This window comes from Barbus barbus (genome assembly GCF_936440315.1).
Source record: "Barbus barbus genome assembly, chromosome: 41".
NCBI lineage: Eukaryota > Metazoa > Chordata > Actinopteri > Cypriniformes > Cyprinidae > Barbus > Barbus barbus.
This window is the reverse complement of record NC_136719.1, coordinates 1300123-1324176: the sequence shown is the minus strand read 5'-3', so window position 1 is coordinate 1324176 and position 24054 is coordinate 1300123. Positions and strand designations below refer to the sequence as shown.

The 24054-nt window shown below is 40.4% G+C and overlaps 2 protein-coding genes across 6 annotated transcripts in view; both read left to right on the top strand.

Annotated features, from left to right (window-relative positions):
* LOC306860969 (IQ motif and SEC7 domain-containing protein 1-like) overlaps positions 1–7267 on the top strand; it is a 38330-nt gene extending 31063 nt beyond the window's left edge. For all 3 annotated transcript variants that reach the window (XM_079402993.1, XM_079402995.1, XM_079402994.1), the window contains exons 12-13: positions 581–760; positions 5688–7267. In XM_079402993.1, coding sequence (XP_079259119.1) covers positions 581–760; positions 5688–5701 — 194 coding nt within the window. In that variant the 3' untranslated portion in view covers positions 5702–7267. The remainder of the gene's footprint in view (positions 1–580; positions 761–5687) is intronic.
* Positions 7268–9393: 2126 nt separating this feature from the next.
* On the top strand, positions 9394–22875 carry LOC306860973 (platelet glycoprotein IX-like). Of its 3 annotated transcripts, none has more exons than XR_013783436.1 (2): positions 9394–9475; positions 20522–20667. XR_013783436.1 is itself a non-coding variant. In XM_079403000.1 (2 exons), exon 2 carries the CDS (start codon positions 21972–21974, stop codon positions 22689–22691), a length of 720 nt encoding a protein of 239 aa, XP_079259126.1. In that variant the 5' UTR covers positions 9395–9475; position 21971; the 3' UTR covers positions 22692–22875. The 3 variants fall into 3 exon arrangements, 2 of the variants coding, with proteins under 2 accessions (XP_079259126.1, XP_079259127.1); XM_079403000.1 differs by lacking the exon at positions 20522–20667 and adding an exon at positions 21971–22875 and having other exon boundaries at positions 9395–9475; XM_079403001.1 differs by lacking the exon at positions 9394–9475 and adding an exon at positions 21971–22875 and having other exon boundaries at positions 20607–20671.
* The last annotated feature ends 1179 nt before the right edge of the window (positions 22876–24054 follow it).

Sequence of the window (24054 nt, the reverse complement as noted above, 5' to 3'; positions counted from 1 at the left end):
CTTCAACATTTTTTACAATGTTTATTTTCTCATTTGACTTATGATTTCTCTTTTTTTTTTTATGTGAAAAGTGAGTACGTTTGTTACCGTTGCCTCCTTTTCTGATGGACGGCCATCTGATTTTATGCTAAATATTCTTTAGCATGTTATGGTAAATAAAGCACATCAAACTGACATCAGCTTTAATGTAGAGAAGTATGCTTAATGACTATCCACTAAATCACTTAGCTCCAGTGTTGCCAAGTCTGCGGTTTTCCCGCTACTTTAACACTGGGTTGTTTTTTATGTCCGCGGGTTGAAGGGACCCCAATAACATGATATGTAGCCCCTGAAATGCGAATTTTCCCGCGGAGTCCTGCCAAAAAAACATGTATTTTACCCCTGGAACGCGATTTTTAACAGGGGACCCCCTTGGCTAGTTATGGGCTAGTTTTGAGTAGCAATTGGGGGGGTTTTGTTGTGAAAACCTGGCAACCCTGCTTAGCTCTTGCTTGTTGTCCATGTACGATGTTCTTTTGGAGTTGTATGCCATACGAATGAAATGATTGTTGACTGTATGTGTGTGTTTGAATGTTTGTAGCTGAGCTGGAGAAACAGAAAGGAGTGGTCAGACCCAGTATGTCTCAGAGCATGTCGGGCCTAAAGAAAGAGAGCGGAAACGGCACCATGGGCCGCACTAGTCTGGATGACACGTACGCCATGGGGGAGGGGCTAAAGCGGAGCGCGCTCAGTAGCTCCCTGCGTGACCTCTCTGAAGCAGGTGAGTTCAGTGTGTCTGATTTACTGATCAGCTGATTGCCTTTCTACTCAGTAAAACCAGAAAGTGTGTTATGTTTTTACGGTTGTTTGATTCCCTGTGTAGAAGGATTTTCCTGAAGTTGAAACATTTCTTAAACCTAATCTTTCCACACATTATGTTACAAATGATTTTTTCACTGATAGCATTAGATGACTGCAACATGGGTCCTGCAGGGTTTGCGGTTTGCATTCACAGAATGAAGAAATAATATTTGGTACACAAATGATGATCTGTCTTATGAATAGGTCCACTGTTTATATTCTGAATCTTTTTCACAAGCAGTATTTGATCTTGGCAGTGTTGTGTCACTGAAGCAAAGATCCTGCTTAACTGATGTGTTATTAAAACAATATTCTGGGTTCAATTCTGTTGAACAATAATATTGATTCAAATAAATCTGTTCAGAGTTAGGAGATTTTAAAAGCAGAGATAAGCTCTTTTTCTTCGGTTAGAGACATTATTTGAGTTGTAACATTGTTTAAATCATCACTTTTGTACTGTTGTTTTAAGGTTTAATAGGGTTTATGAGTTGTAAAATTGTGTAATAGGCAAATGGTTAGTGATTTAACACCAAAATCCTGTTAATACACATTGTTTTCTTCTTGTGGCTATACTATTTAAACAGTGGGCTTTTTAACATCTTTGAATTGATCATCCTTATTAATTTCCATTGTATATAATTTCCTGTAAAACTGCATTCACAGCTTATGGGTTTTCCTAGTGCTGTCACTCTATTGTTATTGGTAGACTGCAAATCAGGACTTGTTCCACAAAGCACAACAGTTTGCGGACGATCCAGGACTTGTGTAAATTGAACTTCATGCTCAGGACGTGTAGTTTCTGAATACGGGAGAATGAATGAAGATTGCTCCCTCGGACTGTCAGTCTGATTTAGCACGAGGTTTCAAACGGCAGAGTTGTATTTGTTTGCTTTCAGCCAAACATCCCATTGCTCCCTTTGGTTTTCTCTGTCTCCTCCATTGCTGTGGCACTTTGTATGCTTTCCCGCTAATACACCTGCTTCCAGCAGTCCAGGTAGCTCCATTTGGGCCTTTCACTGTTGGTTCCTTAGGAAGTGTTTTTTCTGCGTGTCCGGCCTCAGCTATACTTGTACAAGATGTGTGTAGAGACTATTGCTGCTGTTAGGGTTATGCTGTATGTGCCTGTTAATGGTGTTTCTTTGAGGAGACACTCACTTGTCTCCCATTTCAAGCTTAGACGCTAAAAAATAACTTGTGTTATTTGGCAACCCAGCGCTGGGTAAATTTTGGACAGAACACATGCTGGGCAACAGCAATAATCAAAAAATGAACACCCATGGACAAAATACAAGACAAACTGAATTTATTATGGTGAATACAGCATAGTTTAAATCCAACACGGAACACTCTGGAGAATCACTGGGAAACATGACCAATGAAAATATAGATGAGAACCCACAAAAGGAACATAGGGCTTATATAACAGGAACATAATCAGGGTAAAACAGCACAGGTGAGAAGGAGCTAATTACCAAACAAGGAAACTAATTAAGGCACTAAGCAGGAAACAGAAAGACAACTAAATTGCAGAGAAGCTGTTGGTGTCCCGCGTTTGAGTCATGGCTCCTGGATCGTCCCTGATCGTATTCTCCTTTCTCTCTCCCACTTCACTTCCTATCTCATTACTGTCCTTTCATAATAAAGGCAAAGATGCCAAATCTTTAAAAAAGAAAAAGCAGAGGAGCTAAACAGACAGAGACTGTGCATGTAAGCGGTGTGACTTAGAAGTGATATTTCTTGAAATTTGTGATCACACTAGATAAGGTGTCTTAACAGAGAAAGTGAGGATTCTAGTAACCACCAGGTTCTGGAGTTTTTTCTCAAAAGTTGCCTTTATCTGTCTACCAAAGCAATGTTATTTTTTTCCAGGTCAGTTTGCAATACAGCAAAAGCACAGAAACTCTACTCAGTCTGCTGTATTTACATTGTATTGAAACTGCTCTTTTAGTCTTATATTTAATTTAGCCAAGTGTTTGTGAGCGTTGTGTGTCTTGGCTTATGTGTATTTGCTAAAATGGCTCATGACAGGCAGCAGTGTGCACAGATGGAGTATACACAGCAAACTGGTAGTCACTTAATGTTGATAATGACCCAGAAAGTTCAGATAGTCTCAGCTTGCTTTGTGTTTTCATCTGTTTAGAGTAGAGGGATGTTACAGGTGTGATGTACATCTCTAATCTATGCCACTGAATGTGTTGGCCAGTGCATGTCTTGGGCAGGAAAGTGCAGGATCTCTAGAAAGCAGTATGAAAGTAAGTAGGCAAATTTGATTTGATGTGTAATGCACATTTTTTGCACCTTCTTTGCACCACATTGTTTTTTTTTTCTTGTAACATATTTATCGATGCCTACCCTGCCTGCCTGCTCACATGCATGAACTGCTCGCCTACTGAAACTGTGCTGGTGCTCAGAAAGACCTGGAGCTGATTTTTAAGCATGCATGCAACAGTCTGATGATAGTTTCTTAATGTTCATGCAAGTCTGTTCTTTCGGTTCTTTTTTAAAGGGGCTTTCACTTGTATCTGTGATGAAACTCACACATACAGACAGAGTGAAACTTTGCAAGTCTCATCAGTTCATGCTGATCGGACCTTTGAAGACTGAGTCAAATGTGGATTTCAGTCTAGTTTTTGTTCACGCATTACATTTCATGCTTTTTTTATATTCATTTTGATGGAAGATTTGAGTATTCATTCAAAGTGGATTGCTTAGACCTTGTCCGTTAAAATATCTAACATTGGGAGTCGAACAATGTGATTGCCTGTCAAAAATAAAGAGACAAAACAGCTGAAGATGTGTCAGTTTTACTGCAATGCGTTTTATCAAGCTTTACATGTTAAAGATTGGTTCTTCTTAACTGTGTGCATGTGTGATCATTTTTTCTCAGATTTAAAGATTTTAATATGAATATTCTACTCATCATCTTTTGGTTTCTACCCTACAAATGGATGAATTTGAGTAATATTCAGTACTGTTTACAACAAATACAGATACCTGTCCAAAGTTTAACATTTGTGTCTGCCCATTTTAGTATGAATTGTCTTTGCAGCCCTTTTGAATTAGAACTATCTGAAGAATATGAAGGGGTTATGAAAGTAAAAATTCCTGTCCGAATATTTGGAAGCAGAATTTAAGTAGTAATGGATAGGCCTAAACTTTTCAAATAGGCCTGCCCTTAAGTCAAGTCAAGTCAAGTCTGCTTTATTGTCAATTCTTCCACATGTACAGCACATACATACAGAGAATTGAAATTGCATTACTCTCAGACCCTTGGTGCATACAGTTAACATTTAAGACACTGACAGCAGACGTTCAAATACAGATAAATACAGTTTAAACATATGTACATACAACTATACAGATATACAAATGAGGACATTGTAGAAAAATAAAAAGAGATAGATAAAGTGGCATAAGGCACATGGCAGAATAGATAGAGTGCAAACCAGTTAAATGAAACAAAGCTGTGCAGATATATGTGTAGTGCAAGAAGAGCTTATCAGTGTGGAGCTGATTTTTAAGCATGCATGAGACCTGGAGGTCTAATGAGGTTTGTTAAGCAATGGGGTGTGCTTCTGTAGTTTATTTGCAGATTTTATATAATGAGACAAGATTTCCCAAACAGAGAAGCCATTCCTGCTGAAAAGAGCCAGATTTGAGTCTTGAGTTCTTTTCATTGAATTGGATTCATGCGGACCACGCACTCACATAATTATCCGGAGTGTTTTCATTCATTAAAACTGCTCCACAGAAGTGCATGTATTATAAAAACAGGACCTTTTATGCCAAAACAGGTCACCTGTGCTGCTTTTCATTTGTAAACATGCTAAAGGGATGTGCTACTGGGCACAATATTGAAAAAAAACATGAATGATGCATTTTATAGATGCCGTATGTGTTAATCTAAAAAGTGGAAGACAAATAAACACCTTCATTCACAGACAACTCAAAAACAATGTAAAAAAAAGTACAATGCAATAATGTCTTCAAACACCTTCAACAAAATTTGAATGTTGAAATTTTGAGAAAACGAATACTGACACTTTGATATCAGTTTGCTGTCAAAATGAAATTGAAGCGTGCATGTTCAGACTTTCAAATCTATCTGTCACTGGGGCGGTACCTTTTCAAAACTTTTATACCTGTTATTAGCTTCTAATATGTACACTTTAAGTACTAATATGTACATACAGTATATCCTAATATACTAATATGTTTAAGGTACCAAAATGGATCCTTTAGGTACAAACATGTTCCTTTTGAAAAAGGTACTGCCTCAGTGACAGCTTTTGTACCTTTATTTCTGAGAGTGAAGTCCACCTTCTACAGCCTGCAGTGAAGATCACATTAACAGATCGTAGGAGACATCTCGAAGAGCTACTTGCTGATTAAGGACCTCGTGAAGTAATCCCAGAAGGTGCTCTTTGGTTGGGTTTAAAGCAACTATTACAGAAAAGAAGAATACAAAAAAGTTAAAAAGCCTTTATTCACTTTCTGGCCATCTCAATAAACATTAAAAATGCCTAAACCTGCACGCTAATGTCGGCCTTCAGCCTTGTGTTAAAACATATAATAAACATAATAAATAGTTTTAATGTTTATTGAGATGGCCAGAAAGTGAATAAATGCTTTTTAACTTTTTTGGACCAGAAGAAGTGCCTTGGTTTTGGTACTGTCAGCTGCTAAAAGGGCATTGAAGTGATTGATATAATGTCTATGGAGGAACTGATTATCAAAATACATGTCTATACTTCACTACTGCACAGTTTCACTTCAAATCTAGTTCACTTAAAGTGTTTGGATGCTTTATTAGTTCATTAATGTGTGGTCCACGTCTCTCCTCACAGGGCTCCATCTTTAGCAGTCCTCCTCTGCTCCAGAGAGACCCTTTCTTCCAGGAGCATCTGTTTCCTGACAGACACAGCGCTCCAGACTCCGTCCTTGGGTCACTCTTTCAAAGCATTCGGGTCAAGCGCTTCGTCTTGGGCAGACCATCCGCCCTATCACCACACCCCTATAGCAGCTTTCAGAGAACAGCACATGATCAGCAAACACAGACCCTGCGCTATCGGCACGCTGGTGTGAGCTTCAAACAGACACCAGCCAACCCCGACAGTGCAGAAACAGCATCTGTGTTTTATTGTGTTTTTATTCCTCCACACTTACTGCATTCTGCCTACGGGCGAATGTCACAAGATTAGAATAAGAATTTATATTTTGCATAAAGAATACCAAGGACCATTAAGATATATTGCGTTGTTACATATTTTTTTCTGTAATGCATTTTAAAGTTATTATAATAATAAAATTACTATTATTTTTAGTTATTATTATCAAATAGTTTTTAGTCTGTTCCTGGAAAACATAATAAAACAATGATATTTCTGTTAATATTAGCATACATTAAAGCCAGTTACCATGCTGCACAAATATTTTTACATTTTAATAATGCATAGTTTTTTTCATATTACAGTAGTATGGTTATAATAGAAATCGCAGTTTTGTATTTATATATTTATTGAGAATTGTGTTTAATTGTGCTTAATATCAGCAAAAATCTTAATGATCCTAAATATGGGTTTTTGTTGCCTTTATGCAAAATATGATATTTATTTTCCTGACAGGTTTCTTGATTTCTTTGACGGGTTTGTTAGATTTTCCTTGCAGAGGTTATAAAACATTGTGTTTTTGAGACTGGCATTCATTCAAACTAGCAGAATGACTGAGTAGATGTTCTAACGCTGTATTTGTTGTAGATGACAGCTCTGCGTTGTCTTAACGATCATTAATGAACGTGCCAATGACCATTGCACCCATGTTTCGTGTGTAGTACAGTAGTACAGTAGTGTAACTGAAACCATTGTAGGCAAAAAGCGATGTTATAGAATACTGTAAAAGATGCATTCACCACTTTGGTCAGTTTGAGTGGAAGTCATATTTAAAGAAGTATGCTCATAGAAACCTTCCATTGTGATCTATTATAAAGTGATTTTGAAGCACAAATGCAGTCTCGTGGCACTTTGAACTGCTCATATACAGCATCATATGAATCTCACAGACTTACAGTTAAGGGTTTCGAGGAGATGTTCAAATATGTTTGCATGCTGGAGTCATTTTTTGAAAGAACTTTTTCTGATTTTGTTTTCATTGGAGGACTTCTGAGGGCCAGTGATGGAATAATTTTTCTATATTTTCTGGATTGTTCTTGTTTGTTTTTAAGTGCAATATGTGTGTCATGATGACGAGGTCATGGCTAAAGCATCTTTACTATTACTTCATCGTAGAGATTCTCATCAAACAAGTGTTTTTACGTTGACTGAGATGTCAAAGTGATCAGCTAGGCTTTAACTGTGATTTATTATTGATGTTGTTCTTGGGTGTTTATTTATTATTGAAAATAAACCAGTGTTACCATGGCAATGAAGTGCAATCATGTAAAAAGTACTCTTCTTTTTTTACTTTTAGACAACCAGGAGATTGTTTCAGGGGAATATTCTGCTATATTATGCAAGCATCTGTATGTTTAGAGAAATGGATCTCTAGAAATGAACTTTTAGTCTGTGAAGTGAGGCAAAAGAAAGTGATTGATGTAAAGATGCAATCTGATCAGATATATAAGCTGATATTTTTCGATTTGTTTTTCAGGATCAAAATTTTGTAACGTTTTCTGAGCACATTTTCATGACGATTATGTTTTCTTTTCAACATATGACATATATATTGAGTGCAATATTCATTCTGATGTACTGAAGTCAACACGAACAGACTAAAGACTAAAATAACCCTGTTTACGTTCCTCGAGTTAAATTCAAAGAAAAAAGAGTCGTCTTCGTATTCTTTCTATTTGAAACATTTGCGTGAAATCATTGCACCCTTTTATTTCTCAACCCCGCTCCTTCAATCACCTGCCATTTTTACAATCTGATCATTTCTTGATGGATAAAAGAAAATCCTCCCTTACTTTTATTTTCATGTTTAATATCCCGTTTTGCTTACAATTAAGTAAAATGGATTTGTTGTGTAACATGTTGTTTCATGTTGACTTTAAGAAGAAAAAAATGTAAAAGATATTGCATTTATATTACTTACAAAGCAACCGTTTCCAAATATTTTTGTTCTGCATAAAATATGAATAACACGAGAAGATATTCTGATGTTTTGATTGACAGATGAAGGACTGAAGGTTCAAATGCATCGTTCTTTTTTTGTCCACCGCGAGCTGATCAACACTCAGCCTTAACTCTTTTATTTCTTATTATTCTGTATATTTCTTATTCTCGTTTTATGTTTTTCATCATTTCATGTGCTCGACCTGTACTGTGTTGTGTGTAACTGCAGATATTGCATCTCATCCATGTAAAAGATGGCATAAAACGATCCACTATTAGCCCATGTAAAGAGGGCTTGTAAAGACACATTTGAGCAGTAATAACTATATTAGGGGACCAAGTTAGGCACCATTGTGTATATAGCGTGTACAGTATCCTGACTGCATAATATGAGGTCTATCTTTAAATGAGAAGTGTGTTCCCGTCTGTTTTACTGTGCATTACTGAAACAGACTGGTGAGATCCTCTGTCTGGACGTTTCTCTCCTCACAGGCTGCTATCACACTGTCCCAATCCACCACTCTCAGAAATAGGTCAAGATGAAGGGCATTGGTTTATTTTGTTGTAGAACTGAGAATGCTTGTCTTTTGAGATTTAATTTTATGTGATGGTTATCTATGTCAGTGTACAGTCAATGTAAAACTCAAACTGTGACGACATTCAGAACATAAAATAAAACAATTATATGATACGTATAGTTGACTGATCGGTTCGTTTGTTTTTAATTAGACAGTCCAAGCTAATTAAAGCCCCAGCTTTCAAAAGCATTCAGCAGTCTATCATTTACATTATTTTGGATTTCGATATATTGACATTTAAAGAGAGATTGCAGCTTTTAATTAAATATGTGACCCTGGACCACAAAACCAGTCATAAGGGTCATTTTTTTGTTATAATGCTGAATAAATCATCTTTCCATTGATGTATGGTTTGTTATGATAGGACAATATTTAGCTGAGATACAACTATTTGAAAATCTGGAATCTGAGGGAGCAAAAAAATCTAAATATTGAGAAAATCTCCTTTAAAGTTGTTCAAATGAAGTTCTTAGCAATGCATATTACTAATCAGTTAATATCCAAATGAAATTGGCATAAAAGGAAAATGGATCATTTTGACCCATACAATGTATTTTTGCCTACTGCTACAAATATACCTGTGCTACTTATGACTGCTTTTGTGCTCCAGGGTTTCAAATGTGAGTCTTTTGTTTTGGTGGCATGTACTGCAGGATAAACATTGCTTATTCATCATGTATAGCAAGTTATTTCCTTTTCAATATTTTCAGACTCATCTCAACTGCAGATATAAGCACGCAGCTCTGTCAGTAAGCAGGGCTTTTCTAATGTGCTTTTGGCAGATAGTCTTATCCTCTGCTCACACAGGCCAGCCCTGTGATGATCACATGACCCACGATGCTCCTAGATGTACAGAAACATTTGCAAGAAAAAACTACAGTGGATGTACCTCTTGGCTTAAAGCCAGTGACAGCACTTCTTCAGCTGCTGTCAGTCACATGCTAAAAGGTAAGTCTTACATCCATTATACACACACAAGTCTGTCTTATTCTAACATTTTAAGAGAGACTTAAATATCCAATTTTGGGGTCACATATGTACAGACATGTCACAAAGCTCATTCCTTTATATAAAGCAGCGAATATGTTTTATTATTATTATTCTGGAAGCCACAGTGCTCTTCAGTGCTGTTTATAATGTCTAGTCTGACTAACTTTTTGGGATGTTTGACCTCTTTCATGTCACTGTTGAACAGTGTTACTTAAACACAAACAAATATTACAAAATATGACATCAGTGTATAGTTTTATTGTTGTTCTTTATTTTTCAATGAAGAAATTGAGGTCAATACAAGTTAAGCTCTGGACAGCAAAAAAATAACTGTTTACATTAATGAACTGTTATGAAGGATAAAGTACTGCTATAGTTCTGTTATTGTCCTTTTAGGTGTGGGACTACTGTTCTAGCTGGATGAACTTCTGGTTATGATTATAACTATATAAATAGTTTACCATTTGGTAATATTGTGCACATCGTGCTAAAGTTACAGCATTGTCATTTCATGTCTATAACAGGAGTTCTGTATATATAATAGTGGAAATAACTTTGCACAGACATGCTATTGGGGAAGTCGTGGCCTAATGGTTAGAGAGTCGGACTCGTAATCGAAAGGTTGCTGGTTCGAGTCTCGGGCCGGCAGGGATTGTAGGTGGGGGGAGTGAATGTCCAGCGCTCTCTCCACCCTCAATACCACGACTGAGGTGCCCTTGAGCAAGGCACCGAACCCCCAACTGCTCCCCGGGCGCCGCAGCATGGCTGCCCACTGCTCCGGGTGTGTGTTCACGGTGTGTGTGTGTGTGTGTGTGTGCATTTGTTCACTACTCACTGCTGTGTGTGTGCACTTGGATGGGTTAAACGCAGAGCACCAATTTCGAGTATGGGTCACCATACTTGACAATACGTCACGACTTTACTTTACTTTACTATTTTAATCATTTTATTTTAATGTCAGTTATAAATACCCAAGTCATTGTCAAGGACAGCTCTTTGAACAGCTTCTGAAAGAATATAAGTGTTGTTTCCTACAATGGATTGTGGGTAAATAATATTTCCACCTCATCCAGCTCTTTTGTTTTCTGTCTTATATCCGCTTCTGTGTGAAAAAAACTCTGTAAAGGATTCAGTGCATGAGTGAACTGACTGAAAGTGTCAAACTGAATCATGAACAATTTCAGACTTTTTGCAAACCTGTTTGACTGATTAGATCAAAAGAGTTTAAATTGGCATTCGTTTGGTACAAGTTTTAATCTCCTCACACAGGGCTGTCCAATCCTGCTCCCCAAGGGCCACTTTCCTGGAGTTTAGCTCCAACATACCTGCCTGGAAGTTTCTCGTGATGTGTTTGAAATCACCTCCTATCTCCTTCACTATTTCTTGCACTAATACACTAATGGAGTGAATGAAAACGAGTGAGGTAATTTGGACCCCCGAGTATAAATTGTGCTTGCTGTTCAATAATCATTTAAAACTTAGCAAACTGGCAGCTCCAGTAGTAATTAAAAGATTTATCTTGAACTCTGTCATGGAAACTAGCACGTGTAAAACTCCATTAAACTATTAAATAATCAATTTTAAAGAATTGTATAGCTGTATGATATTATGATGTACCCACACTGGATCAGTGCTTTGGAAAATGAATGCAGCTGCAGGTGTCATCTTCTGGTGAGACGTGGGAATTCACTCGGCACGACCCTCACAGTGCATTATAGGTACACTCGTTATTGCGGTGCATTATGGGATTGAATGAGTGCGCTTGATAACGTCCACTACGGTTTCAGATACCACTACAAATGGCTGCCCCCTCAAATAGTGGCCTATTTAAGGGTATAGGGGGTGATTTCGAACACAGCCCCCCTTGATTACGTTGGTCCAGGTGTGTTTAATGATCGATTGCTTCTGTCTGTCGTGCTGCTGAGAGGTTTGCGATTGTAGCTCCGTGTAGCTTCGCTTTTCTGTTGAATCTCTATCTTACTCTGATATTTAAAGTGATAATATATAACTTAATTCCCACCAATATTTCTGGTATTATCTATCAAACTAATTTGATCGTTGGCTTTTTAAAACCGCGAGTGCAGTGCGTTAGCATTCGTTAGCTTCTCACTCGCGGATCCATTCATGTTTCTATTCGCGCTTATTATTGTTTTCTTTTTTCTCGTTCCGTTTTTCACGAGTTCATCAAACAGCAGCGGTAAGCGAATCATTCTTCAATCACGGTGAGTAATGGCTTTTTCTCCTGCTATTGTTGTTTGCACTGTTTGCCACATGTACAGTTTATCTCTCTCTGTCGGCGATAAATATTACATGTGATAAATGCAGGGAAATAGTTAGGCTGACAGAGAAGATTTCTGAATTAGAGACATGCATCCAAACTTTAGTTGAGGACAGTAAGAATGTGAGGGCTGTAGATACTGCTTTGGATGTGACTAGCTCAGGGAGTCCTGTACATTGTTTGCTTCCGGTAGAGGCCGTGCAGCAGGGCAGCTGGGTGACTGTGAGGTGGCCTAGTCGCGGGTCAAAACACCACTCTTCCGTTCCGATCAGAACATCAAACAGGTTCTCCCCACTCAGTGGGAAACCTGAGAAACCTGATGAAAGTGCTCTAGTTATTGGTGATTCTATTGTACGGAACGTGAAAATAGAGACACCAGCCACCATAGTCTAATGTTTACCGGGAGCAGAGCGCCTGACATCTTGGCAAATTTAAAAGTGCTGGCTAATGCTAAACGTAAATTCAGTAAGATTTTTATTCACGTCGGCGCTAATGATGTTTGACTTCGCCAGTCGGACATCACTAAATATAATGCTAAAGAGGTGTGTGAACTTGCAAGTACGATGTCAGACAATGTAATATGCTCTGGCCCCCTTCCTGCTTACCGGGGTGATGAGATTCATAGCAGACTGTCGTCACTCAATGGCTGGATGTCTAAGTGGTGCCCGCAGAATAACATAGGTTTCATAGACAATTGGAAGAATTTTTGGGGCAGACCTGACCTGTTGAAAAGAGATGGTCTTGATTCCTCTTGGAGTGGTGCCGCTCTTCTCTCTAGAAATATGGCACATAGTCTTAGAGTTCGTACTTGAACTGTACTGGCTAAACTGTCTGCTAGCCGCTTTACTAGATTAGATTAGATTAGATTAGATTCAACTTTATTGTCACTGTGCAGAGTACAAGTATAGAGCCAATGAAATGCAGTTAGCATCTAACCAGAAGTGCAAATAACAAAGTATATAAATAAATATAAAAAATGTGTATATACATTAAGTTTTATGACATATAGTGCAAATTATGAGGTGGAGGGGGAGAGACTAGCTCAGTGCAAATGACTGTACATACAACTTAGGTTGCAAGGAAGTATAAACAGAAGGTGCATTATACAGTGAGTATAAAGAGAAGGTGCATTATAAGTGAGGTATGTAAGTAGCATATGTTTATATATGGCCAATGACCTTAACGGCATCCGGAGGTAGAAATGTGCAAGGGAATGTGCAAAATATCAGAAATGTGCAAAATAACAGAGGAAACAATACGAACATTGTGAGTGAGGAGTGCAGACAGGTTATTGAACAGTGCAGTTTTTTTTTTTTTTTTTTCCATTAGGTGGTCCATCTTGGATGTAGTGTTCAGTGCCTGAGATTGCAGTTCAGTAGGCTGACAGCTGAGAGAAAGAAACTGTTCCTGAGTCTGCTGGTGCGACAGCGAAGACTCCTATAACGTCTCCCAGATGGGAGAGGAGTGAACAGTCTGTGACTGGGGTGAGAGGAGTCTTTGATGATACCCTACATTTCACTGCTGGTTATACTCTGTATAATTGTGTATGTGACAAATAAAAACTCTTGAAATCTCTCTTGAAATCTTTACTTCTCACTCTCCTTAGGCAGCGTTTGTGGTAAATGTCTTTGATGGAGGGTAGCACGACACCAGTGGTGTATTGGGTAGTTTTCACCACCCGCTGGAGGGCTTTCTGGTCCGAAACAGTGCAGTTTAGGGCCTCTACCTCTATGACCGTTTTGCATTTTTGATGCCACAGGACAGATTGGCTCTTGCTGTTTTGAGGGCTGCTTTATCTCCTGATCTGAATGCTTCATCTCTGGCCTTTAGCAGCCCACGAACCTCTGCTGTCATCCATGGCTTCTGGTTTGCACGTGTGGTCTTGGTGACTGTCACATCACCAGTGCACTTTTTGATGTAAGCAGTCACAGTTTCAGTGTACTCATGCAGGTCTGTGTGGGTGTTGTAGGTGGCTGCCTCTTTAAACATGTTCCAGTATGTGCACTGAAAGCAGTCCTGTAGTGCTGAGGTGGCATTGTCTGGCCATACAAGTCCAGTGTGTTGTTTCACCTTGTTGCAAAGTTCACATCTTGGTAGAACTTTGGCAAAACTGTCTTTAAGTTTGCGTGGTTGAAGTCATCGGCTATGATGAAAAAGCCGTCGGGGTTATTTGTTTGTTGTTCGCTGATTGCGCTATACAGTTCACAAAGCGCGTCCTTAGCGTTTGCACACGGGGGGATGTAAACCGCGACGATAACAATGGCCGTGAACTCCCGCGGCAGATAGAACTGTCCACACTTCACAACCATAAACTCCACCAGCGATGAACAGTGTTTTGATAATACCACAGCTGTGTTACACCAGTCTTTGTAGATATACACACACAAGCCACCTCCTGTCTGTCTTACCAGACAGTGATGAATTTCTATCCGCTCGGTAGCTGGTTAGCCCGTGCTGCTGAATGGCGGAGTCCGGGATGTTGTCGTTTAGCCATGTTTCGGTGAAAACAAACACACAACAATCCCTTGCCTCATGTTGTGTAGACCGACTGAGTTGAATTAAGTCCAGTTTGTTTTCCAGAGAGAGAAAGTTTGAGAACATGAGTGTTGAAAGAGCCGGTCTTGTGGGGTTAGAGCTTAGCCTAGCTCATATACCTCCGCGCTTCCAGTCCTCTCTCACACCGCTTGCGACGCTGCCTTGTGCGGGTAGCGTCAGTAGGCGAGTCAGTAGGTCTCGAGGTCCGGCTTCAGCAGTAAACAAAGGCCTCGTAGCTTCTCAGTAGCCGCCGGCGAGAGTTGGTGTTTGTATGCGTTGCTGATATCCAAAAGACTTTGGCGATCATAGATGAGTTTTGGGGTGATTTCCTTATGAGTTAGCGTAAACTGACACTATTTGGAGACGAACAGACGACATTAAAAGACATAAAAGCACCGTCTTTGGGACCCGGAGCAGCCGCTGCGTCTGATCGTGCCGCCATCTTGGATCAAGAATCCAAGAAATTATAGAATTATAGAATTATAGATTTGTGACACCGTCACATTAAATTAAGTGTTCCTTTGAAACAGTAACGCTCATGGTTGCTCAGAAACATATTACATTGGTTACATATAATGTTTATGTATGATGAATGATACTTGTATGTATTCCGGTGTAATATATTTAGGTTCTACTGTGTATTTTGGTAAGAATGTGGGATGTTTCTTTAAGGCCCTGGCCGCCGGCAATTTCGATCAAGGCGCGGCCAAGCTTACTTAAAGGGGTGTGTTTTGGGGGTAAGAGAGGGGAGGCGCCAGTATTGTTGGCTGCAGCTATAAAGAGTTAAAGCTTGTTCCTTATGGTTTGATAGGGTGGTCAAACAATGCGTTAAGAGACTGCTTTAATGGGGGAGAGGAGGACAGAAATGTATTCAACCACCTGGACTGTTTACTCGTGTGCGCGTCTCCGGTAAAAGGACGTGCTCGGACCCAAACTTTCCAATTGTGGGGATTAACATTGCCCTACGATCTACGGCTCTGGTGAGATCAGCAAAATTTTTGTATTTTTTGGCGTGGTATACCACTGGATCAACTCTCTACTTTTTCCTTTTTGTTTGGGGATTACGTTTGATGGGGATTACGTTTTTTTCGTTACGTTCCGACAAAGGATTAATCTGGTGAACTATCTGTTTCCTGGTTTGGAAAGACGGTAGCGCGCTCTTGAGCCAGCCTGAAATTTCCTTTTAGTTTGAACTTTTAGTTTATTTTGGTGGACTGGGACAAAAAAGGGGGAATTGTGAGGGTTGCATGGGATAATTGATTCTTTTATAATATACTGCGCTAAGCGCGTCATTCAATTTGAACTGTTTGGTGCGTTTTTTGTTGATATTGTTCAGCGCCGTCTGAATATTTGTTGTTTGCTGTGTGTCTTATCAACTTCTTTACACCTTCTTTTAGGCGTATTTTGTCTGTTTAAGAAGGCGTTGAGTATGTGGTATTATTGAAGTTTTGTGATATCTGTGATTATTGCTTTCATTCCAAAGATCTCCTTGTGCGTTTATAGCAACACAGATGTTTAAAAAAAACATTAAAGGGCGAAGTTGTTACAGATTTATAGAAATGCAATAGTGTATTATGTGTAAGCCAGGTTAAAGGATTGTTAGGCTGCATTAATTAGGTCAACCGGAACTGGGAGCACTTCCCAAAACACCTGATGTACTTGTTACATTGGCATCTACGCTAATATTAGTCTGTTTCTTTCTTATTCCGAGGTCACCGTAGCCACCCAGATCCAGACTAGGGATGTGCACGAGCGCCACACTCGTCTACAACTCCACAACGAGTTCGATGCATTACCATCTTGCACATAAACACAAAAAAGCAGATGATGCCAATGCCACTACCAGCAGTCAGACGAGCATAAGAGATTTCACCATCAGACAGAAATGCGACACAGGCAGGGCAGAGAAGATGACGCAGCTAATAACAGAAATGACAGCAGAAGACTTGCTGCCTATTAGTTTTGTTGAACGTGAAGATTTTAAACGTTTAATGAATTACGTTGAGCCCCACTATACTGTCCCATCGCGCAAAACGGTCACTGCAAGGATTGATGCTCTATACGAAAAATGCGCTTGTTCACTAAAAGACAGTCTGTCGAAGCCAGCGTGGGTGGCTATAACTACGGACTCGTGGACCTCGCTAACCACTGAATCGTATATGACTCTAACCTGTCATTACATAAATGAATGGAAAATTCACAGCGCAGTATTAGAGATGCAAGGTTTTCGAGGAAAGACACACAGCTGTGAACATTGCCAACTACCTAAAAGGTGCAACAGAAAAGTGGCTGTTAAGCTCTGAAAAAGTAATGACGTGTGCACGACAATGCCGCTTCAAAGGCAAATCAAAGTCTTTGGGAATCAGTGCCCTGTTTCGCACACACCCTGCAGCTTGTAATCAATAAGGGCTTCAATGTTGCAACTGTAAAAATTGTAATAGCTGCAAGTACAGCCGCGCTTAGTCAGAAACAACAAGAAGTAAGTAATTTTAATGGGGGTCGATGGGGGGGGGGGGGTAACTGGTTAATCCAGTTCCGACAAGCAGCCATCCGGTCCTGCAGCCATTTCCGGCGCTGGTCAGACCCGCCTATCAGAATGGCGGTACGAAGCGGCGAAGGCGTTGGATGGGGGTTTGGGAGGTGAGTGCGTATCTGTATGTGTGTGTGTATGTATGTGTGGCCTGGGAAGTTGGCACGCTGGCATTCGAATCAAGTTGCCTCAGTCCGCAGATTGTGAAAGCGACACAGCAGGTTGCCATGGAGACAGCCTTGATCAGGACCCCAACCGAGTCAACAACAGCAGGTGTCTGGAAGGGGGGAGGAACGCAAGAGAGTCTAACTGCAGTGCTCTTCCTGAGGAAATTTTCCAGCTTCGACCTTGTCCGAGGTTGCGCTAGTTAGGAGAGCCAAAGAAGATAAGATTGTTTGGTCTTGGGGCGAGTAGCCGCATTCCAATTTCACAGCTACTCTCTTAGTCCATTTCTGGTCTCCAAATCATCAATTTTCCTTTAACCGTGAGCTTCTCTGTGATGGTATCCATATTGCGGTTAATAGTCTCAGACAGTGCTGACCGCTCTGCCCACTACTTCATGACGGGCAGCCTTGAGGCTTTGGACAGCTGTTCCGTCTCCTGAATTCTAAAAATAACAGAGCAAAGCCTAATCCAATCAGCAGAAAACCCGTTATCGTGGTTCCGAATAGGTAGATGTCTTCAATGTCCTCCACGGAAAGAGCTGCCAGACACACGACCTGCGTCCATCGTGTAGCCAGCTGCGAACGTTCCGTCAGGGCAGTCAGGTTCCCCGATCCCAGGCTTCTCATCGAGAAGATGGTGTCAATTTCGTTGAGAGACCAGTTGATCAAATCCATATTTTTCAGTTTGGAGTGCAGTGCAGAAAGAGTCTCTCAAGTGAGACGACATGAGACGAAGAGGCAAGCAGGGAAGGATAGGGAAGGGAGGGAGAGAAAAAATGCGACCGCCTTCGCTGAGAGCCAAACGAGAAAGAACAAAATATACCCGACCATAAGATTATTCAGCATTGTCGCACGTGGTGGAATTCGGTGTGTGACATGTTCGAATGACTTTTGGAACAGAGGTGGGCTGTGTGTGCTGTTGTCCGATCGCAATGTTACAAAACTTGCAGATGCGAGGACACTTGACCTAAAAGATGAGCACTGGGAGACTGTGGAAGAACTGACACCTGTTCTCAAGTCTCTTAAGTGTGCCACAACTACAATGTGCAGTGAGACCCATGTTTCCAGTTAAATTGTCTATCCGATCACACACAGTCTCATCACTAAACACCTAAACACACAGAGGAGTGAGTCTCCAAGGGTGTCTGAATTTAAAAATGCCGTGGCGAATCTCTGAAACGGCGCATAGTCTCAGTTGCTGAGGATGCTGAGAAAATGTATCTGCCTCTGATTGCAGCGGCTTTGGATCCAAGACACAAACATCTCAAGTTTCTTGAGACAGAGCTTCGGGAGAGACTAAAAGAGAATCTGAAGCAGCTTTGCGAGACAATCCCAAATCCTGTCAGACCCATACAAAGTAAGCCCGACTCATCACTCTTTCTCATTGGGGGCGAGATGGCGCAGTGGATAAGACACATGCCTTTGGTGTGAGAGACCCGGGTTCGAATCCAGTGTGAGACACCAATGTGTCCCTGAGCAAGACACTTAACCCCCTAGTTGCTCCAGAGGCGTGCGACCTCTGACATATATAGCAATTGTAAGTCGCTTTGGATAAAAGCGTCAGCTAAATGAATAAATGTAAATGTCATCAACGGCGCTCGACACTCTTTTCGGCGAGGACTACGGCATGAGTGATGTTTCTCCGCATGACACCGAAATCGAAAGCTACTTCAGGGAGCCATGAATCTCTGTAAACCAGGATCCTTTATTGTGGTGGAAAGTAAATGAGTCTCGATTTGCAAAGCTAAGCACCCTTGCCCAGTGGTACCTGGCTGTTCCTGCAACTTCTGTGCCTGCTGAGCGCGTTTTTTCCACCACCGGTCTAATTGTAAATAGACTACGCACTCTGCTTTCATCTGAGCACGTAGACCGACTGATCTTTTTGAATAAAAATATGTAGTCCTTATGTTAAGTTTTATTAGCCATGCATGGTAAAATATTCAGGCTGTTTTTGTTTTAAGTTTAAGCAGCATAGTTAAATTATGCCAGTGGATTATCTCGTTTGGCTCTCAGCGAAGCCGGACGCTTTTTCTCTCCTCTCCTCCCCTTATCTTCCCTGCTTGCTTTCTCGTCTTGTCTATTGTCTAACACTTGAGAGACTCTTTCTGCACTGCTCTCCAAACCGAAAAATCATGGATTTGATCAACTGGTCTCTCAACGCAATTGACAATTTGAGAATTTTCTACAAGAAGCCTGGGTTCGGGGGAGCCCAATTGTCCGGCCGGAACGTTCGCTACTGGCTACACGATGGACGCATGGGAGAGATGGCGGGTCGTGTGTCTGGCGGCTCTTTCCGTGGAGGACATTGAAGACATCTACCTATTCAGAGAATTCAGAAGACGGGAACAGCTGTCCAAAGCCTCACAAGGCTGCCCGTCATGATTGAAGCAGTGGGCAGAGCAGTCAGCACTGAGACTGAAACTATCAACCGCAATATGGATTCTATCATGGAGAAGCTCACGGCTTTGCTGAGAAAAATTTATGGATTTGGAAACCAGAATGGACAAAGAGAGTAGCTGTGAAATTGGTATGCAGCTGCTCGCACCAAGACCAAACAATTGCAATCTTATCTTCTTTCGGCTTCCCTAAACAACCAGAACTGCCTCGGACAAGGTCGTGCTGAAAACAACCCCCCGGAAGAGCACTGCAGTGAGACGCTCTTGCTTCCTGACCCCTCCCACAGACACCTGGTGATTATCGACTCCATCTGTGTCCCGATCAAGGCCGTTTCCATGGCAATTGCTGTGTCGCTATCACAATCTGCGGACTGAGACAACTTGTTTTGAATACCAGCGTGGCGGATCTCCAGGCCTACAAATACATAAACTCACATACACACACATACGCACATATATGCAGATATGCATTCACCTCCCAAACCCCCATCCAACGCCTTTGCCGCTTTGTACCGCCAGTCTGACAAGCGGGTCTGTGATTAGCGCTGAGAGGCTTGCAGGTCTGGATGGCTGAGGCTGAGCTGGAATATGCTGGCTTCTAATTTTCGTTAGGCTATGGGCTACTTAACAGTCGTTTGGTGAAGTTGTATTAAACTTTATTTTTGCAAACCTTTTACAAAAAAACTTTTTTGATCCACAGCTGTTGTGATGCTGCTGAAGTAAAATATTGTTTTGTTAAAAATAACAGTTGAATAAAATAACTGAAAAGCAGAGTATCATGTGTGTCTTATTTGCTTTATAAAACATAGAAAAAGGTAGGTTATCTTTTTAAAAACTGATCCAAAATATTTATACAAATAATAAGACACACATATTGATGGGGATAATACTGTAAAATAACTTTGTGGGTTTTTTTGCCAGGCTTCAGTTGTCGTTGTTTTAGAGCGCCCTGTAACAGGAGAAGCGCATCCACTACTTTCTGGTTGGCACGTAGTTCAAGCTCACATGCATTTTGTGTAGATAAATACAATTTGTAATATAACATTTACATATTGTGTATCTAGGCTATGTGATTAATTTTATATACAATGCGTCATGTAGAAAAAGCTTCACCTTCCAGATCAGATGGTGGATCAGTACCTAGAGATGACCTCTACAGCCAGGACACCTAGATGAGTCCCAGAGACTGACCCCCAGTGAAGACCCTGTCTCCAAGACGGCCATCGGGACAAGACCACAGGAACCAGATGAGTCCTTTCCACAATCTGATTCTGCTTTAGATTAGATTTAAACTGCTGATTTTGTCTGGCCAGAGGAGAATGACACTATTTCGAAAAACTATTTCCCCGTCTAAATACTGTAAAGCTGATATAAAGCCACCCAGCTTTATATGAAGCCGATGTAAAGCTGCTTTGACACAATTTGCATTGTTAAAAGCGCTATACAAATAATACTGACTTGACTTGACTTTAATTAGGGCTAGAGCTAAACTCTGCTTGACAGAAGCCTTCCAGAAGCAGGATTGGACACCCCTGACCTAATGCACATCAAACTTCTGTATTCTTTAAAACAGTTCACATCGCTTCACCTTCAGGTCTTTAGTATGTGCTCCGTTAAATATAGAGCTGTTTTACTAAAGATAACGAGCTACCAACGATGTGCATAACAGATATCCATCACATATGCACATTGATATCTAAGAGTTTATTTTTCTTCTTCTCACTAACATCAAATAAAATGAATACAACTAGATAGGTTCACTGATTACTTTAAAGGTCCATATATTGCCATCAGTTCACACTGCTTTTAACACTTTATCCAAATAAGAGGATGTGATGAGACATCCTCACGATTGTTTTCCGGGTTTCCAGGTTAGTTTGTGCAATATTTGGCATAAAGCCAATAGACAGCATATATCACATGACTGCTGAAATATTAACAGGGAAAATTAATTGCTATACGGTGATCTCTATTGCCAGACAAGGATTTATCAAAAAGTAAAAAAAATGGAAAAAGGGTCTAGATATGCCCCTTAGCATCTATTTAAGCTAAGAGAGCAATTTATAAGCATAATAATTCGCAACTTGCCCTAAATACTGGATATATTTAAAGTTCTGTCATGAAACTCCAATAGGTCAAACTCAATCTGACATAATTATCACATGGTGCAGCTATTTGGTTCTTTTTGTATCAGCAGCAAATGAGCTCGCTGCTCAACATTCAAATACTTGGCTAGTGCTTGCTGTATCAGTCGCAGCGCTTCAGAAACCCTCCACCTTCCCCAGCTCCACCATCTGCTACGAGGTGATTCGTGTATGCTATGGGGGTTACTCATATATGTTATATGTGCAGCAGCAGTATTCCTACATCCTCACGGCAGCATGCTGTGGATGTATTGGCAGCAGCAAGTACTTGCTCTGCAGCAGCGTAGCAGACCTTTGACGCCAAGACCAAACACATTAAGATTGTTTTTTATTGCATGTTATGATGTCAGTAACTCCATGCTTCTAAAGATATGTGCTAAAGTATTTGTGGTTTCTTCACACACAGGATGCTCTTCAGTTCAGGACTGAACCTTCTCTTGTGCTCAATCTTCGCACACGTCAGTTCCCAGTCCTGCAGGTGCAAGGCTTTACCGTCCCGAGGTCTGAGGGTGAACTGCAGCTCGCAGGGCCTGAGAACCGTCCCTCATCTTCCTGTAGAAATCACCGAAATCCTGCTGCAGAATAACCTCCTCACCACTGTGACTCCTGGGCATTTAGACCGGCTCCACCACCTGCAGCTGGTCAACTTATCTGGGAACCCCTTCCACTGCGACTGCAGCATCCAGTACTTAAGACAATGGCTACAGAGGAATAAAGCCGTCTCTGTGATGCCGGTGTGTGCCAGTCCTGCAGAACTAGCCCAAAGGTCCATCCATGAGCTCACTGATGCTGATTTTGCATCCTGTATATATGATCACTGCTTTGGGTGGATTTATAATGCCATCTTATGCGTCATGCTTTGCTTTCTAATTGGTTTGCTGCTGTGGTGCATGCAACTGGCAAGAAACTCTATGTTTATTCTGGGAATCGATGAGAGACACGCGGGATTTGAGGCAGAATCTCTTCGTTCGCTCAAACCCAAACACAGAGCGAGGATGAGGTGCAGTACCGGGTCACTGAGTGCAGGAACCAATGACATGGACAAGCCTTTACTCAACATGGACATCCTCCCTCAGATACTGGACGTCTTGAACAAGCAACACAACATTAAGATTAAAGTACCATGAAAAACTCAACGTGTACTGATCCCTTCTAGTATATAATACGCTCTCATTTGATACAGTATATAACTTGGACTGCGATATTGGGAAATTGTAAATCTTGCCAGTTTAGTATATATTTTGCTCTGTAAGGTGGATTATATTTATGATATTGTGGTTTAAGGTTTCAAATAAATAATTATTATTAATTTCAAACTCGAGGCTAGTGAGGCTGTCTTTGGGACATGGTGCTCCTCACCAGGGCCCAGTTGTTAAAAAAGTTAAATCTGGATAAGAATGATCTGGATTTGGAAATCCCAGTTTTGCTATATTGGATCACGTAATACATTTTAATTTTGCACCAGATTATACAAAGCAACATTGGACTGGACCCTGACAGAGGTGGGTAGAGTACCCAAAAACTGTACTCAAGTAAAAGTAAAAGTACTTCTAGAAATATTTACTCAAGTAAAAGTAAGTAAGAGTAAAAAAGTACCGGATAAAAAAACTACTCAAGTAGTTAGTTACTAGTTACTTTGGATCATATAGGTACTGAATATAGTCTATTTTTATTTAGATATATAGATTACATTTATGTAATGTGTATATGTATATCATAAAAAATCATGTTGATTTATTATCAGTGCTGCTCTTTTTAGCTTTCTATTCATCAAAGAATCCTGAACAAAATGACACAGGTTCCAAAAAATATTAAGCAGCAAAACTGTTTCAAACACTGGTAATAAATCGATATATTATAATGATTTCTGAAGGATCATATGACTCCGAAAACTGGAGTAACAGCTGATGAAAATTCTGATTTGCATCACTGAATTAAATTATATTTTAAAGTAAATTAATTATGTATTATCCTATAACCTCTGACACTGAAACCTCTGAAAACGCCTCACATGAGTGCTCTGAACATAACGAAACAAATGCATATTGACGGATCTTCTGTTCTGCAAAATGAAAACAAATGTAGCCTATATTTTTGCAAGTAAATATTGTAAAAATATGAATATTAATTGTGTCTAGAATAGCCGCTGCTCAGAGCTAACGCGGGTTCCTCGGGTGTTCATTTCATACTCTGTGACAGCTTATTTAATGTATAAATTATACATTGTATTTAATGTAAGGTACATGTACAACAAACTGGTAATGTCATAGTGGTATCGTGGCCTATACCTGTGGAACAGTAGACAGCACACGCGGTGTTCATCTAATAAAGATCTTCATATAGCTCTAGCAAACAAGCCTTTGCAGATTTGCTTTCAACTGACTGTAGATCCAAAGCCACGTCTTCAGCGCTCTTGATGTTCTTAAACTCTCTGTTATCTGAGTGAGAACCGCTTCAGAGACTCAGCGCGTGCGGCAGGGAACTGAACGA